Here is a 19,292-nt window from a genome sequence, read left to right as displayed (position 1 = left end):
TAACGTTAGCTGTCGTTTACGTGTTTACGTTTCAGCTATGCGTGTATGGTCGGTTGCTAGGAAACAGACATAACAGCTGATCGTCGACTTCGATCAAGTAGGTTAAGATTTCCTAACCTGAGATAAGATAAGATGCCATGAGATAAGATTCTTAAATTAAGATCAAATTTGCTTCTGTGATACAAATTTGTGAAAACTCTTATCTTGACCTGTCAGATCTAAAGGCTAACGAGAGGAATGTATTTCAGAATATTTTGCCATATTAACCAATTATATTTTAAAATGCATTTATTTTTAAAATGTATGGGAAAATATTACACATAGAAATTGACTACAAAAAATAAAATTATGTACATTTATCAAATACATTTGACAATGTATGAAAACAGCCAAAATCCTGTCTGATGCACTTTACTGTCTGAAATGAATTTGTGTTCCAGTATCATCATTTTAAATGTGATCAAATGATCCTGTAACAGGACAGAAGCGAGTGTTGTGGGTATTGATACTCTGTGAAAATGCAGTTATGATCTGATATCTTGTTTATGTGAAATACATTGTTTTGTGAGAGTCTGATTGCAGACGTACATGGTTAATGTGAAGTACAGTGCAGATCACAGAAGTCAGTACATCTGTAATCTTCATTACTCACAACTGAACACAGATAATAACTAATACAAATAAATGCATTTAAAAAATATATCTGAAAATATATTTTTGGCTGTTTTTTCATACATTGCATAAATATATTTGATAAATACATTTGGAATAATTGTTTTTCCATAGGGGTGGAAGCTTAGGATGGCTTAGCTATTAGCATGGTGCTAACTACACATCTAAATCATCACATTCTAAAAGCATGTGGAGGTGTTCAGTATCTCTACTAGACTTGATTCTGTGGTTTCTGACCCTGTATGACTCACTGTCATCTATAAACATGGACTAAAGTACGTAAGCATAAAGCTAAAAACAGTACCAGCTAATGTGAACACATTAGCCTTGTAGCTCCGGCATAAAACTAAAGCAAACGTCAGACTTAAGAAGCATTAAGATTTCCCTTCACTGGAACTGAGGGTTCTAGATCAACCCCTGAAAAACAACCCCATATCATCATCCCTCCTCCACCAAACTTTACAGCTGGCACAGTGCAGTCAGGCAGGTAACGTTCTCCTGGCATTCGCCAAACCCAGACTCGTCCATCAGACTGACAGACAGCGAAGCTGATTCATCACTCCACAGAACACGTTTCCACTGCTCCAGAGTCCAGTGGTGGTGCTTTACACCTCTCCAGCCGACACTTGGCATTGCGCATTTTGATCTTAGGCTTGTGTGCAGCTGCTCAGCCATGGAAACCCATTTCGTGAAGCTCCTAATGTGCAGTTCTTTTGCTGATGTTGCTTCCAGAGGCAGTTTGGAGCTCTTTAGTGATTCAACAGAGGATAGACACTGTGCTCTTCAGCACTCAGCAGCCCCACTCTGTGAGTTTGAGTGGTCTGCCGCTTCGTGGCTGAGCTGTTGTTGCTCCTAGACACTTCCATTTCACAGTAATAGCACTTACAGTTGTCAGGCAGATCTAGCAGGACAGAAGTTTCACAAACTGACTTGTGTCAGTCACTGAGCTCATCAGTCCGACTTATTCTACTGCCAGTGTTGTCTATGGAGACTGCAAAGCTATGTGCTTGATTTTATCCACCTGTTAGTAACGGGTGTGGCTGAAACACCTGAACTCAATAACAAGAAGGGGTGTCCCAATACTTTTGTCCAAATAGTGTAGATTTTAACATTGAAATGATCGTTTTACAGAAATTACAAGTGTCACTGCCGTCATCTTTCTTCGTAAAATGAAGCCACGCTTCGGAGCGCTTCTTCCTCTCCGCAAGTATCCAGCAGCGTAGACGCAGAGTTCGACATCGTGGCGATATAAGAAACTTATAATTCGGAAGCCCGCGATTACGCTGCATCTGACCATTTGGAACCAGTTCTCAACTGGAACCAGTTCTTGATTCCCATCTACAGACACCAAACATGTCTAGGCTGACCGGGTTCACTGGGTAAACAATTTTTGTGGCAAATTAACACTTTGAACAATTTTTCCGATTTAATATTTATTAGTATTTTAACTGGAGAATCTACATTTCGTTGGACTGAATCTCAGCACAGCCAACGTTCTCAGAGAGTTGAAGGCTGGGGCTCAGGTGAGAGCTTTACCTGGAAAGCTGGAGAAGTAAGCTTTATGGTATTTGCTGCCGTTTTCGTCGTTCCAGAAGTGCGTGGGCTGGCAGGGAATCGGCTTCAGACACACCAACTCTCCACTCTCGCCCCACACTGGCTTACCTGAGACAGGTAACACAAACACAGTCTCTGTATGGGACCAACAAGGGCAAACTATCATTTTTATTAATATATGTCCATTTAGGGTTTTTTTTGGTTATTCAATTCTGATTGACAGGTTCTCCTGCTCTAGTTGTTATAACACTGCAAGCTAGCTAACATCAAAAAAAATACAAAATTGATTAAATATAGAAATAATTATTTTGAGACAGTGGTTCTATAATGAACCATGAACACTAAAAGAACCACTTGCATGAATAAATGGTTCTTCTTACAGTCAAATGGTTCTTCAGATTGATGGAGAATGTGCTGTATATGGTTCTGCATAGCACCAAAAAGGTTTCTGCTATTGTTATGATGTCAAGCCTGTAACAATAGAAGTCCTTTTCGGTGTTAAACAGAACCCTTTTCAAAATGGTCCTACATAAAACCATATATAACACATTCTCCATCCGTCTGAAGAACCATGCAAGGAACCATTTAAGCATGCAAATGGTTCTTTGAGTGTTCATGAGTGTCCATACAGAATCGTTTCCCTTACTTAAGAACCCTGAATAACCGACTCTAAATGTAGGTATTGTGATATAAACTGAGTCTGTTCTACAGTTTCTCATTAGGTTGAATGAATAACCGACTCTAAATGTAGGTATTGTGATATAAACTGAGTCTGTTCTACAGTTTCTCATTAGGCTGAATGAATAACCGACTCTAAATGTAGGTATTGTGAGTCTAAACTGAGTCTGTTCTGCAGTTTCTCATTAGGCTGAATGTATAACTGACTCTAAATGTAGGTATTGTGATATAAACCAAGTCTGTTCTACAGTTTCTCATTAGGCTGAATGAATAACTGACTCTAAATGTAGGTATTGTGATATAAACTGAGTCTGTTCTACAGTTTCTCATTAGGCTGAATGAATAACCGACTCTAAATGTAGGTATTGTGATATAAACTGAGTCTGTTCTACAGTTTCTCAGTGTAAAACTCACCCTCAATGCTCCAGGCCTCTATAGCCATGCCCAGATTTCTAGACTGAATCTCTCCCCGATAAACAGGCACAGTGAAGTTCTGACCCATGAAACAGGAGATGATGTCTGTCCCACCTGAGTAAAGAGTAAAACACAGACAAAAAGTTTATAATAAAGCGCTAAAAACATTTTTGTTGAATTCTTAGAAGCTCCATTAAAGTGCCTCACAAATTACACTAAATAGGCCTCATTTTTATATCAAAATTGCAATTTTCAAATCAATTTTTTTTAAATTATAGGCTACACAGAAAAAAGATCTTTAAGGTTCTTAAAACAATATGGTTATTTAGTAAAGACAAACATTCTACATAGAACCACTGACATTCACAGACCCATCTGCATGGTGAAATGGTTCTTCAGATTTATGTAGAATGTGCTGTAGATGATTCTATATAGCGCCTGTTGAAAAAGGGCTCTATATAGCACCAAATGAGTTCTGCTATCGTTACGATGTCAAGCTTGTAACAACAGAAGAACACTGTGGTGCTATATAGAGCCCTTTTTCAACAGGTGCTAGACAGAACCATTTACAACACATCTCCATCAAATCTGAAGAACCATTTCACGATGCAAATGAGTCGTCGAGTGTTTATGGTTCTATATAGAACCACTGTCTTTACTAAAGAACCCTTGAAGAACCATCTTTTTTAAGGATGTACATTTGCAAAAATGTTGTTTTAAGTTTTAAGAGGGGAAATTAAACCTAATCAGAGTTTGTGAAATGCCTGTAGATGAGTTAGACCAATCAGAGGCAACCAAACCTCCATGGGTTGTGACATCACAACCACAACTGGCAGTTTGGCACAGTACGTTCAGGGGTCAAGACCCAGGCCAAAAAAGGTGGTGTCCTGGACTTCTTGGCCAAAATAAATCAGGCCTGAATCTCAATTTATTAAAATCACAATTTGAACTGCAGTCGCAAAATTAGTCTGAAAATTTGCTATTTCATATTTTCCCCAAATTATTCAGCACTAGCACTAAATTATAGACGAAATTACAGGCTACACTCTTAAAAAAGATGGGGCGAGAACCCCCAGCATTGGGCTGTGGAGCAGTGGAACTGGGTTCTCTGGAGTTATGGAGCTCCATCCAGTACCTTTGGGATGAGTTAGTGATCCAGAACTGACCATCCAAGTGAGTACCTGACCTCATTAATGCTCAATCAAATCCTCACAGCAATGTTCCAACATCTAGAAGCCTCCGCTGAAGAGTCGAGGCTGTTACTGCAGCACAGACTCACTATTAACACCTTCACTTCAGAGAAACGTGGTTCGGACATGCAGCCCAGAGCACCACGCTGTAGCGTAAACACAGCAGTGCAGAGTGTTTTGTTTATGTTGCATTTTAATTGAAATTTAGTCACTTCAAACACACTTTTCATCAGCCGCTCCCCCCTCACACTCCCAGCCTCTCTGCAGACCACTTTAATAAACTGGATTACACTCTGCTCAGATTCACGCTTTCCAGTTTTCCTCCAGGGGGCATTCGAGACGATTTTAACAGCTAGTGATTCAATTTAGTTCATCAATGAATAAAACAAGCGAACAAACAAAAAAACCCATTCGTTTAATCTGCTGATTCTCACACAGCGCTGTTCAAAAGTTTGGAATCAACAGCGCGAAGCTAATTTTACTGCAGATAAACGCATAAAACAGATAATCAGTAAGAAAATAGGAACGAAGAAATGAGTACAGGATCCTACAATGACTGAGAAACCTGCAGAACATCTATAATGAGTTTATAATCAAATTAATATTAACAATGAAGCTCTAATGAAATCAAAATTCAGAATGAAATTCTAATGAAATTAATATTTAAATTGATGTTGTAAAAAAATAATATTCAGAATGAAGTTCTAATAACATTAATATCCAGAACGAAGTTCTAATAAAATTAATATCCAGAACGAGGTTCTAATAAAATTACGTCCAGAATGAAGTTCTAATAACATTAATATCCAGAACGAAGTTCTAATAAAATTAATATCCAGAATGAAATTCTAATAAAATTAACATCCAGAATGAAGTTCTAATAACATTAATATCCAGAACGAAGTTCTAATAAAATTAATATCCAGAATGAAGTTCTAATAAAATTAATTTCCAGAATGAGGTTCTAATAAAATTTTAATTCAGAATGCACCATATTTGAAAAGCAGTGATATAATGCATAGTGATAGATAATAAAAGTTATTGTAAATATTATTTACTTAAAATTCTTAAAATACTGAATAAAACGTAAACATAAACATGCACTGTATACGTCACTATTGTGTATAAAGTAACACATTATGAACACAGGTGACTCCACACTTTTGAACGGTACTGTAAGTCTGAAATATTAAATTATATATGCACTCGTTATCCAATCATTCCGTTCATCCGTCGCTCCGTGCTAATTCCTTCATGGCTCTTTAGGGAGGATTAATTGGCTCCTTTGGGAAAAAGTCATTTTGTTCCCGACTTTGGGATTTCTGCACTTTTTCCGGCGGTTGGAGTCGTCCCACAGTCAGCGTCTGTTCCGCTTTCTTTCTTTTTTCCCTCCTTCATGCTCTTTAGATGTTGTTCATTTTTGTTGACATTTCTGACACCTCGTTCTGTGATTTCCCGCTCTAATGAATATTCCGGATTTCAGCGAGGAAAACACTTTGAACGTCCTCCTCCCACCTCTTTCTTTAAGTTTGAGAGTGGAAAGGGAAGGAAGGAAGGAGAGAGAGAGAGGGAGAGAGAGAGGAAGGGAGAGAGAGATAGATAGAGATAGATAGAGATAGATAGATGGATAGAGAGAGAGAGAGAGAGAGAGAGAGAGAAAGAGAGGGGAGAGGAAAGAGGAGAGAAATGCGGGTTTGATGCCGAATTCCAAAAATAAAACTACGCTGTGTATCGCTCGGCTGCTGAGACACAAAATACAATCTGCTTAGGAAAAGAAATAACAGAGCACGAGATACAGACGGAGACGGGGGGATGGAGAAAATCAATGTTCTAAAACAATGAGAGAGAGAGAGAGAGAGAGAGAGAGAGAGAGAGAGAGAGAGAGAGAGAGAGAGAGAGAAGAGTGAAGAAAGCAAGAAAAAATGCAAAGAGAAACAGGAAAAAAGGAAAGAGAGGGAAAGGGGGAAAGGAGATGGAGAAAGAGAAAGGAAAAGAGAAATGAGACGAAACAGTTAAAAGCTATCAAAGAAAGAAGGAAATGAAAGAGAGAGACAAGGTAGGTAGGAAGGTAGAGAGGAAGAAAGAAGAGACAGAGCAAGACAAAACAAAAGAGATGTGAGATAAAACAGAGGAAAGAGAGAGACAAAGAAGAAGAAAGGAAATGGCAGTGAGTGAGAAAGAAAAAAGAGACAGAAAGAAAATGAGAAAGAAAGAAAAAAGAGCTAAAGAGGAAGAGAACAAAAATGAGAGCGAGAGAAGGAAGAAAGAAGAAAGGTGAGTGAGAGAAAGGAGAAAAAACAGAAAGAAAGAACGAAAGAAAGAAAAAGAAAGAAAGAAAGAAGAAAAGAAAAATGAGAGAAAGAGAGAGAGAGAGAAAATGGCGAGTGAGAAGAAAGAAGAAAAAACAAATATGAAAAAGAAAGAAAGAAAGAAAGAAAGAAAGAAAGAAAGAAATAAGAAAAGAAAAATGAAAGAAAGAGCGGAGGAAGAATGGTGAGTGAGTGAGAGAAAGAAGAAAAAACAAAGTTAATGTGAAAGAAAGAAAGAAAGAAAGAAAGAAAGAAAGAAAGAAAAATGAGTGAAAGAGACAGGGAAGAATGGTGAGAGAGAGAGAAAGAAGAAAAAAACAAAGAAATGTGAAAAAAGAAAGAAAGAAAGAAGAGGAAATGGAAGAGTGAGTGAGAAGGAGAAAGAGACAGAAAGAAAATGAGAGAGAAAACGAAAGAGCTGAAGAAAGACAATGTGAAATAAATAAATAAATAAAGGAAGAAAGAAAAATAAAAAAAGGAAAAGAACAAAAATATGAGAGAGGAGGGATGGTGAGAGAGAAAGAAAATAAAAATGTGAGAGAGAAAGAAAGGAAGGAAGGAAGCAAGGAAGGAAGGAGAAGAACAAAAATGAGGGGGGGAAAGAAACAAAGAGATGGAAAGAATGAAAGCAGGAAAGGAAAATGAGAAAGAGAAAAAACAAAAGAGCTAAAGAAAAAGCACAAAAATGAGAGAGAGAGAGAGAGAGAGAGAGAGAGAGAGAGAGAGAGAGAGAGAGAGAGAGAGAGAACAGGAAATATAGGACACAGAGCCCCTCTGACAGTACGGTGTCGAGGCGAGGAGGTCTGCGTGAGTCAGGGATGATATAGGTTACACTGTCTGGAGTCTTCACTGGTTTCAGGGTCTCTCGTGGCAGAAAGGTCTCAGCAGAGGTGCCAGACTGAACCTGCACTGGGCAGCAGCGACGGAGGGAACCCAGAGGTGACAGCGGCAAAGATGCGCCAGCTGGATTCAGGAAAGGCAGAAGACCAAGAACCATCACTGCTGATTTACTGAAAAAGCCAGAGAGCTCAATGCAGAATTACGGAGTGTCCTCAGAATAACAGGCAACCATCTCAGTGTTCTAATGAGGAACGTCTACAGCGATCCAGCGGACACAGTCATGACAGTAAATGAAGTGACTGGTTCTGCATCGGCAAAGGCAAGGCTGCCCCCTGTCCCCAGCCGTGAAGATGCTGAACGTTGCTGGTGCAGCAGCACCAGACAAAGGATTGTAGACATGGTGGTGGACTTCAGGCGCAACTCTTCCTCCCTACCCCTCCAACGTCAATGACTCTGTGGTTTCCACTGTGGAGTCATTCAAGTTCCTGGGCATCATCATCATCTCCAGGGACCTAAAATTGGTGAGGAACACTCTCAGTAGCCAAGAGAGCCCAGGACAGAATGTTCTCCCTGAAACAGCTGAAGAAATTCAACCTGCCGCAGAGCCTGATGATCCAGTTCTACACAGCAATCGCTGAGTCCGTTCTCACATCATCCATAACCGTCTGGTTTGGTTGCTCCATCTCACAAGAATGAGCCAAACTACAAATAAGTCACCGGGGCTCCAGGGCGGCGCAAAGTGTTGACCCTGTCATCAGGAGATCGTGAATTTGATCCCTGGTGGTGCTACAGCCTCCTTGGGTGGGTAGGCCGGCCCCCCGTCTCCCCCATCACCCAACGCGATGCTAGTAAGCGCAGGCGTCTTTTAGCTGACATAACAGATCTGCCGGTTGGCGCTTTCCTCTGAGCGCATTTGGCTATCCAATGGCGTTGCGCGATCGGCAGTTCGAAAACATGCGGTGGCGCTTCACAGGACACAGGAATCTTTTGAGCAACTCTGACAACGCAGCCATAGACGTTCGTTCCTCTGTCAAATGACGAGAGGGCGATTGCCTCTCCACACAACTGGGGGGCAGTACAGATGCTCTGTATCACCCACACCGATAGGTGTCAGTATACAGTTCCAACAACACTGCAGTACTGGTTGTTTCGTAAGGAGATGTGAGATAAAACAGAGGAAAGAGAGGAAGACGAAGAAGAAAGGAAATGGGAGAGTGAGTGAGAAAGAAAAAAGAGACAGAAGGAAAATGAGAAAGAAAGAAAAAAGAGATAAAGAGGAAGAGAACAAAAATGAGAGCGAGAGAAGGAAGAAAGAAGAAAGGTGAGTGAGAGAGAAGAAAAAACAGAAAGAAAGAAAGAAAGAAATAAGAAATGAAAAATGAAAGAAAGAGCGGAAGAAGAATGGTGAGTGAGAGAGAAAGAAGGAAAAACAAAAAGAATATGTGAAAGAAAGAAACGAAGAAACAATAGGAAAAGAACAAAAATGAGAGACGGGGAAGAATGGTGAGTGAGTGAGAGAAAGAAGAAAAAACAGAAAGTTAATGTGAAAGAAAGAAAGAAAGAAAGAAAAATGAGTGAAAGAGACAGGGAAGAATGGTGAGTGAGAGAGAAAGAAGAAAAGCAGAAAACTGCTTATTGTTCCGGCTCAATGTTTAGGTCTCAAACGATCTCAAAAATCAACACTTCACTGATGAAGATAAGACAATAGTAGATATTTCACTCACATCCTCTGAAGACACGTCCTTCACCAAGTTCCACAGAGTTCTCTCTGAATTCTCTTTCAACAATCAGATTCTTCCGGATTCTTCCTGGAAGGGGTCCGAGCCGAGGCATTCGCTGCCCATTTTTAGGCCTAATTTGGTCGAAGCCTTTGAACTCGGTATTGAATTTCACGATCTGGCCAAATTTCAGCTTCATCAGCCACCATTCGGCTAGTATCACGCTGAGTGATGGGGTGGGAGGACCATCCCACCTGACCAGAAGGAGCAAGGACAACTGTGCTCTCTTGGACTTCCGGTCACGCTTGGCTGTAGCATCATTAGTTTGAGCAGATCTCATGAACTGATTTCTCAAAGCCACACTCAAAACTACACACAATCACAACCACTGCCTCTTTTTTCCCCAATTTTCTCCCCAGTATAGCCGCCTCCAATTCCACCCGCTAGTTAGGACTCCCCCAATCACATGATACCACCAGCACTAGGAGGGTGAAGGTCAGCAGTGTGATGCAGTGTGAGCACCAATGTTGTATCATGTCAGTCGGACCAATAAACCGCTGGCTTTAGCCGAGTCCCATTTCTTATTTTTACCCCTACCCCTTGTTTTCGAGTGTCTCCTTGCCCCTTTGGAACTGAGTTACAGGGAGGTGGCTGAAATCTTCCCTCTGAAATGGGACCCTCAAATAAAAAGAGCATTACTTCATTAACAGCTACCAGCGCTGCTCTGTAGGCGACCGTGCCAGTCTGCAGTGACAGCAGAGGAGGGTAAAGTTCAGCTCCTCACTGCTGGGCTTTAGTTACATTTAGGGCATCACATGCCTTCAAAGAGGGGGGCAATTATTTATTATCACCCACCCCTAATTCTTCAGTGATATGAAGCTGAAGTGAGATACTCACCAGCTTCTTGTTCGAATTTTCCCGTTCCACCTTAAACAGTGCAGCAGTTCTGAAGTCTGATGCGCCAGAATGTAACTGCTGCACCATTTAAGGTGGAACGGGAAATTTAGCTACTGAGACATCAGCACTACTAGCAATTTTTATGCTTGTTATGAAGAGAAAGAACCATAATACATTTAAATGACATTAAACTAAGATAATACAAGGATTATCACAATTTTTTAACAGAGAAAATGGTCTCTTGTTCAGCCAACTTGTTTTTTTTTAATTTTTCTTCTCTAACTCTCTGTTTGGAATCTCTGAAAAACCTCTGTTTGGAGGGTCATGTAGCCCCAACACTTCACCCTGCCCCTCTATCTCAACAAGAATCAGGACACCCTACACCTAGACGGAAAACGGGGGGTAGGGCTAAGTGGTAGCCTACCTATGTCTGTACATGATGAGTGATTCAAACATACAATCGCAAAGTCGAAAAATCGCACAGCGTATGCCTGGCTTCACAGACGGTTCTTCTGCATCCTGCATGCAGTTACACATCTCCACCAGAGAGGTCTCCAAATCGAGAGGTAAAGTTCACAAAAATATAATGTGAAAATAGCATTCATCAATAAAAACAACCAGTTTATGTAAGTTACCCTCTGCCACTGACCACAAGAGTGATGCTATTTTGACAGTTTGGACAAAAATTCAACAATAATTGTTAAAATTTTAAAAATACTAATATCATTTATCATAACAAAGCACAATAATTCAGTTTTTAATGAAAAATAAAACGGCTTTAGGGTGAAATTACTCCTTAAGTAGCTTGAAGATCCGAACAGAAATACTGGAGAAGCACTGCATTTACGGGCGCCAGGAGTCGGAATTGACTTGATGACACTAATTAATAATCATAGGGAAGAGAGTAGAAACGATGGTGATGCAGGGAGAGAAAGAATGATAGAAAGCGACAGAGAAATAAATAAATAAATAAATAACGCGGTGTAGGACGGTAGACGGGGCAGGCCCAGTCCATGTCGGTAACAGATGGCGTGGGGGAGGCGGGGGGGTTGGAGCTGCAGGTGAGGCAGGCAGGCTGAAAGTGTTAATAAAGGTTTCCCGCAGGTACCATCTCGGGATGAGTCTGGTTGGCACGGCAACGGAGTCAGGAGGAAGCGGCCGCTGCTACATATGCTTCGCTTGACCCCGGAGGTCAAGGTCAAACCTGGTATGAATCCGCGGGGGTCGAGAGGGAGACTGATAGTGGCCGGCTCTCTCTCTCTGGTTCAAAGGCTATCTCGCTCGCCCTCTGTACCGAGTCTAGACTATTTTTGGATTCTCTCTCTCTCTCTCTCTCTCTCTCTCTCTGTTTCTTTCTTTCTCTCTTGCTTTCCCTCTTTTCTCCCTCTATCTTTTTCTCTCTCACTTTCTGTTTCTCTTTTTCTTATGCCTTGCTTTTCTGCTCTTCTGTCTGTCTTTCACTTTCTCTTTTTCCTTCTCTCTCTCGCTTTGTTTCCCTTACTCCCTCATTTTGTCTTTCTCCTCTTCCTCTCTCTCTCCCCCTCTCCTCTCTCGTTTTCTCTCTCTCCCTCTTCACCTCTCGAATTTTCTCCTTCGCTTTTCCTCTTTTCCCCTCTCTTTTCTCTCTCTGTTCCTTTTACTTTCCCTCCTATCCTCTTTCTGTCTCACTCTCTCCCTCTTCCCTTCTGTCTATTGCTTTGTTTCTCTCTGTTTTTCCTCTACCTTTCCTTCCCTCTTCCCTTTTTTCTCTCAATATTGCTTTCTCCCTACCTCTCTCTCTCACTTTGTCTCTCTCTCTCTATTGCTGTTTCTCTCTCTCCCTCTCGCTGTTTCTTATCCTTCTCTCTCTTTCTCCCCCTTTTCTCTACTGCTTTGTTTCTCTCTCTCTCTCTCTCTCTCTCCCTTTTCTCTATTGCTTTGTTTCTCTCTCTCTCCCTCTCGCTGTTTCTTATCCTTCTCTCTCTCTCTCTCTCTCCCTTTTCTCTATTGCTTTCTCTCTCTCTCTTGCTGATCTTCTCCTTCTCTGTCTCTTTCTCTCTCTCCTCTATTGCTTTGTTTCTCTCTCTCTGTCTCTCTCTCTTGCTGTTTTTCTTCTCCGTCTCTCTCTCTCTCTCTCTCTCTCTCTGGGTCAAAAGGCTATCTCGGTCACCCACTGGACAGACCCTGCAGAGTTTTCGGATTCAGACTGAGTCTGACATTTCCGAAGCTTTCGGTGTCTCGACACGTCACTCAAGGCTCGATCTGAAATGCTAAGTGCTGAAAAGCGCCGAGGACCCGTCGGTATCTGAGGGAAGCGCTGTCAGCCGTTCAGACGGAGCTCAAATGGCAAATCAAAGAGGTTTTTCATACTCGACTCTAAACTGAAACATGCTAAACCCGGACGAGTCTAAAGGGCCCGTATGACACCTTCCTCTGTTTTAGTTCGTCCTCTCAGGGCCTCCTTTAACATTAGTGTGGGTTTATGTATCAAATCAGTCATAATTCACTCGTACATGACCCTTATTCCACCTTCCTTTACCCCTTAGAGTTGAACTGTGCCTCTAACGCTGATACACGTAAATGAGCTCTGTTCTGATTGGCTGTCTGTCCTGTGTTGCGCCTCATTCAAAAGGCAGTCTGTGTTGAAACACTCCTTATAACTTTAGTGTGAGTGGGCGGGGCTAAACTGCTGCAGACTGAATAGGTAGACATATGTAAATGAGTTAAGTTTTGTGACATCACAAAAAGGATAAATTCAAAACAGACTTTTTTTTGCAGCTTAGTTTCCATATATAGTCCATATATGGAAATTAAGCTGCAAAAACAGTCAGTTTTGAATTTATTGTTTTTGTGATGTCACAAGGCTCATTTACATATGGACTGGAAAGTGAATGGAACTTGGACATTCTTTTTAATTGAAGAAATTCCACGCACTTTCATGCATTTCCTTTTTTTAGATCTTTTAAGATAATAATAATAATAATAATAATAATAATAATACTAAAGTGCTATAAAGTGCTATAATACTAACGCCGCAATACTTCCAGCCGAAGGGTGCCCAAACTTTTTTCTTCCCAACATTTGTGGTGTGTCGAGAGCCAAAAAGACAAAACAATATACAAATAAAGAAGCTGTGTATTAAATGATTATTTAAAAAATGTATTTAATAACACTGCAGCATATTTTGTCACTAGAATACAATTTAAATGAGTGAATAAGTAAATAAGAATGAAATAAGTTATGTATAGTATAAAATTATGTTTGTTTTCTCATTAGCTGAGAGGGTTATGGTTCATTTATGCTCAATCTTAAAACAGATATGGATAATAACGGCACCCTCCGTCTGTACTCGCTCAGACGCATACGGATACGGATTAAACGGAGCAGCACCGTCGGTAATCGTAGGAGCAGCGTAGCCAATAGCTCAAGCGAGACGCGACCATAACCATATATTATAACAACTATTATCAATTATATCAATTATCTACAACACCGCTTCTTTCGTCTCTTTTGTAGTTGGTACATTATCACGGCCTCCTCACCATCGCCACATTTGCTGCTTTCAGAAACTTTAGACTCTGGACTGCCCTCTAGTGAATGCACTGCTTAACATCCATGCCAACGTAAAGAAAGCATGGATGTATGTGGGCAGTGATGGTCACATCATTTAAAACGGACAAATTGTCATACGTCAAGGGAGTATAAATGAGCCTTTAGAGTAACGTTTCTAGAGGGCACAAAATAAGTGTTTTTAATCTGGATTTAAAAACATCCACCACGCTTGCATTCCTAATATTCTCTGGAAAGCTCCTCAAGAGTTCAGAAGCTCTTTAAGGAAATGATCTTCAGCCAAATGAGTCTGCAGTAAGCCGGCCTCAGCTGAGTGAGCACTATAATCTAGAACTATAATCACAAACAGTGAATCAGTTCAGGAAAATACTTTTTATTGCAGCCAAATAAATGTTTAATTTCTTTGCTGAAACGATTTTTATGTTCTGTGTTCAGAAATAAATACATAATAATAAAAAATAAATAAATAAAAAATATTATTAATATTACCATTATTATTAACACTATACTTTTACAGCGCTGCTCGAAGACTCAAAGACGCTTACAAATCTTGAAATAAGTTCAGAAATAGTTTTAGTATTAAACAGGTGAAGCTATATTAGCACCACGTAGAGAGCAGCACAGTATGAATCTCACATTTGGTTAAAACAGAACTGAAAATTAATTATGTACAGGTTATTATTTTATTATAGCATATTATTTGATATTATGTTATACATTTCTTTCTCTGCTATAATTGTTGCTATTAATGTCACAACATTGGTACCCGGCGCTGTCCTGTCGGGTTTTATTCCGCACTGTCAGTCTTTTTGAGCTCCTGCTGGTGTGGGTTCACGTCTCTTTAACCGGTGCACACAAAAGCTTGCCATTTTTCACTTGTGGAGAAACTTCAGGCCGCTAAACGTGCATGAACGAGTGCGTATGTTCTTCTAATTTTTTTATTTTTACCTTAATTTGCTGGTACTGAATCAATTATTAATTTTAAATGCAATGTATAAACAACAAACCCACTTTTTAAATGAAATTCCTTATTTTAGCCACCAGAGTCATTGGCTCAGTGGCCAAATTTCAAATGTTTATATCCGTGTACCCCTGCTCATAGCACTGCTCAGCTGGCCCAGCCACAGGGGGAGCACAGGCACAGGTGGTGTGTGAGAGTGCCATGCTGAGACCCCACAGCACACACACACACACACACACACACACACACACACACACACAGGTTAATGCAAAAATATAACATGCACACATCAGATACACATTAAAACACACTTCTATGGACTGAAGTGTGTATAATGGTTCGTGCTGGTTGGACTGTGTGTGGAACCGTTAATGTGTTTATGTGTAAACGAAGCTGCTGTGAGCGCAGAACTGAGGTGGGACAAATGTGTTCATTTAGTGTAAATTACTTTGTTTATATATGTGTTACATAAATAAAATCTACTTAATATCTTACTTGCAATCAATCTAACTGGTAGTTCAATAAAGGGACATATCACCCCGCCCCCCCCCCACACACACACAAACCCCCAACGTCCCCCAACACCCCTCCTCAAGCCACACCACCTCCGGTCCACCACAGCTGTTAGCGCTGACGCTAATTTGTTTGAACAGTACCCTGTAAGGTGAGATCACACTGAGACACACACACTGAGAGAGAGAGGGAATATGCCCATATGCACCGTATACCATCACTGACATTTCAACATTCCTCTGTAAGGGTTTGGGAACTGAGGAGACACTGCTGTAGTTTAGAAAGTGAAATGTTTTCCATTCTTGTCTGATACAGGATTTCAGCTGATCATCAGTTCAGGGCCTCATTTGTCGTATTTTTCCTTTCATAATGCGCCAAATGTTCTCAGTGGTGACAGGTCTGGACTGCAGGCAGGTCAGTTTAGCAACCCAGACTCTTTTAATATGGAGCAATGCTGCTGTAATACATGCAGAATGTGGTTTGACATCGTCTTGCTGAAATAATCAAGGCCTTCCCTGAAAAAGACGTCGTCTGGATGGCAGCATATGTTGCCAAAACATGTATATATCATTCAATATTAATGGTGCCTTCACAGATGTGCACGTCACCCCCTATACCATCACAGACGCTGGCTTTTGAACTGTACGCTAATGAAAAGCCAGATGGTCCCTCTCCTCTTTAGCCCAGAGGACACAGCGTCCATGATTTCCAAAGAAGAATTTCCCATTTTGATTCGCTGGATCACAGGACAACTTCACCTCAGTCCATCTTAAATGAGCTCAGGCCCAGAGAAGGTGGCAGTGTTTCTGTATCCTGTTTATATTTGGTTTCTTATTTGCATGGTAGAGTTTTAACTTGCACTTGTGGATGCAGTGATGAACTGTTTTCACAGACAGTGGTTTTCAGGTGTTTCCTCATCTTCACTTCTGAAAGACTCCGCCTCTCTGAGATATTTATACCCAATCATGTTACTGACCTGTTGCCAATTCACCTAATTAGTTGTGAAATGTTCCACTAGGTGTTTCTAGCATTACACAACTTTACCAGTCTATTGTTGTCCCCGTCCCAACTTTTTTGAAACGTGTTGTTGGTATCAAATTTAAAATGGGAGTATATTTTTCAGAAAATAATAACATTTCTCAGTTTCAACATTTGATATGTTGTCTTTGTACTATTTTCAATTAAATATAGGATTCAAATGATTTGCACATCACTGCATTCTGTTTTTATTTACATTTTGCGCAGCGTCCCAACTTATTTGGAAACAGTTGTAGCAGCTATATGTAGTAACAGTAACAATAATAATACAAATAATAATTATGATAATACATCCCCATATAGGCTAATCCTGTTTTTCTCTAGACTTCTTATATATATTCGGATGGAATTTCTTACAGCAAAGCTTAACAAGGTAACAGGGCTTTATATGACTTATATATTCATGAATTTTTGTTTCCAGTTAAATTATGTAATGTTGTTCAGCTGTGTATTTGTTTATGTATTGTCTTGTTTTATTCTTCATTCGTGTGTGTTCCTAAAAATGTATGTCACCGTCCTGCCTTCCCCTACCCCTCACCTTTACCCACCCCTGTTGTAAAACGTAATGTTAAAATGCAATAAAAAGTTGATCAAAAACAAGTAAATGCACAAGCACACACACTCAGGTGTGTTCTGACCTGAGATGGAGCCGAGGAGGACGTCCTTCTTGATGCAGTTGTAAACGTAGTCGTAGCTCTGGGGTTTGAGAGGAGATCCGGTGGAGAGGATGGTGTGGAGGCTCTGCAGACTGTGAGCGTTCGCTACAACACACAAACACAACACAGGCCAAATAAATACACAAACAAATCATTACATCACAGCAGAGTTTCGATGGTCAATTAATATGTCTCAAATGTACAACGTGTAGAACATTTTACCACAAAACATCTGCCAATAACTTTAAAATCAACCATACATTTAAATGCACTTTAAACGCACTTTTCTTCTACACATTCTACTGAAATATTACTAATTATATTAATTACATTCATATATCACTGCTGACGGAAAGAAAACCTTGTATCTCCAACATTATAACTTTACAGGAGAAGCAAAAAACATACTTTACTTTTAATGGAAGTCAATGGAACCAGACTTTTATCCAAGTAATTTTGTTCCATTTCTTTTGGTCCATTCATCATGAAATTTACACACAATGTAAAGAACAACAGGTATTTTTAATTTATATCAAAAACTGAAAAACGACAAAAATAGATACAAGGTTTTCTTCTGACAACAGCGATATATTAATTATATAACAATAATAATAACTATTATTATTATTATTATTCCTATAATAATAATAATAATAATAATAATAACACATTCCTTAAACTACACTTCTCTCTTTTTTTCTTATAAACTAATATTACAAACAACGCATACAAATTCAAATATTGATTGATTCCTCTGTCAATTCCAGATAATGCTGGTTGTTAATCTAACGCTGAGTTCACTCTGCTCCAGCACATCGATGACCATGAGCAAATCCTCTCCCTTCGTTTGGCCGCATGTGGATGTTATGAGAGAATGCTGTTTTTTAATAATCAGAAAATCAGTGTATTATCTGTAGTGCTACCGAATAAAACGAAGCTGAACAGAACAGATGAGTGTTTTTATTTCACAGAAATCATTAGACTTTCTCTCTGACGACGGATCAGAGCAAGGCGGGTTACTATCAATGAATTATGAAGCACTTTAAACTGAACTTTAAAGTGTGTGTGTGTGTGTGTGTGTGTGTGTGTGTGTGTGGGCATTCTGCCAGGCCAGGCATTAACAGAGGGGTTTCCCACAGATTTCCTCAGGGGCGTGGCCACACCCCACAAGGAGAGCAGGTGTCACCCCGAAATGTCACCTAGCGCACACACACATACACACACACATTCACAAATATACAAATATATACACTCATACACACACATACACACACACACATTCACAAATATACAAATATATACACTCACACACACACACACACACACACACACACACTCACAAAAATACAAATATATACACTCATACACACACACACGCACACACACACACACACACACACATACACAAAAATACAAATATATACACTCATACACACACACACACACACACACACACACATACAAATATATACACTCATACACACACGTACACACACTTTCACAAATATACAAACGTACACATATACACAACATTTCAGATGTAAAGTCGTTCAGAGTGGTTTGGTGTGAAACGCTCTGTTCTAGAGAAACTTACTGAGTCAGAATTGTTCACAGTGGTGGTGATAGGAACCAGACGTCCACCTCTAAAAGCTCCCTCACAGAAAGTTCCTACATGAAATGGTTATGAATTCACTGCCTGATGACTGAGACGCTGTTTTATGATAGTTTTGAGAACTTAAACTCCATTCATGGTGGAGGGATACACAATATTCAGGGCGCTGTGAGGCAAAATAGTCCCCAAAGAAAACTTATTATTTCAGATTTTCCACTATTTTCCATCATCAACATTCCATATAGACTCAGAAGACTCGTGTAGGTTCACTGGTGGTTCTGGATAGTAAATAAAATGTCTATATTTGTGTTGTAGTCATGGCGACCCCTGGTTCCTATCACCACCACTGTAAAGACATCTGAACCGTTTCACATCAAACCACTCTGAATCTCTCTGTTCACACACTGAATTACAGAGAAATTTTGAAAAATTGGTGGAATTCCCCTTCAGCCCAAACACACAGTAACCCAGTGTGTATAAACACAGATTAACACTTACACACCCACTCCCGCCAACACACACCACTCTCTAAGCCGGAACATATGCTGTCGGACCCCCGTAACGTTGCCCCCTACCCATAATCCCTCACTGGGGCTCTAATGTGGGGGAGAGCAGCAGAAAGGCCACGGCAGGTCCTAAACCTTTACCTCCTCACTGAGAGCCACGCACACCTGTGCAGTCGCCAGCAAAA

At 40.2% G+C, this 19,292-nt stretch overlaps 1 protein-coding gene across 1 annotated transcript in view; it reads right to left on the bottom strand.

The window, feature by feature from the left end:
- Nucleotides 1–19,292, bottom strand: part of aacs (acetoacetyl-CoA synthetase) — a 76,573-nt gene that overhangs the window by 10,079 nt on the left and 47,202 nt on the right. Inside the window, exons 12-14 of the mRNA XM_036598405.1 lie at nt 16,972–17,094; nt 3,319–3,432; nt 2,209–2,334 (exon numbers count right to left, since the gene is read on the bottom strand). Of these exons, the coding sequence (XP_036454298.1) occupies nt 2,209–2,334; nt 3,319–3,432; nt 16,972–17,094 (363 nt within the window). The remainder of the gene's footprint in view (nt 1–2,208; nt 2,335–3,318; nt 3,433–16,971; nt 17,095–19,292) is intronic.

The sequence above is a fragment of the Colossoma macropomum genome, unplaced genomic scaffold (assembly GCF_904425465.1).
Source record: "Colossoma macropomum unplaced genomic scaffold, Colossoma_macropomum, whole genome shotgun sequence".
NCBI lineage: Eukaryota > Metazoa > Chordata > Actinopteri > Characiformes > Serrasalmidae > Colossoma > Colossoma macropomum.
This window is presented reverse-complemented; position numbering and strand designations above follow the sequence as displayed.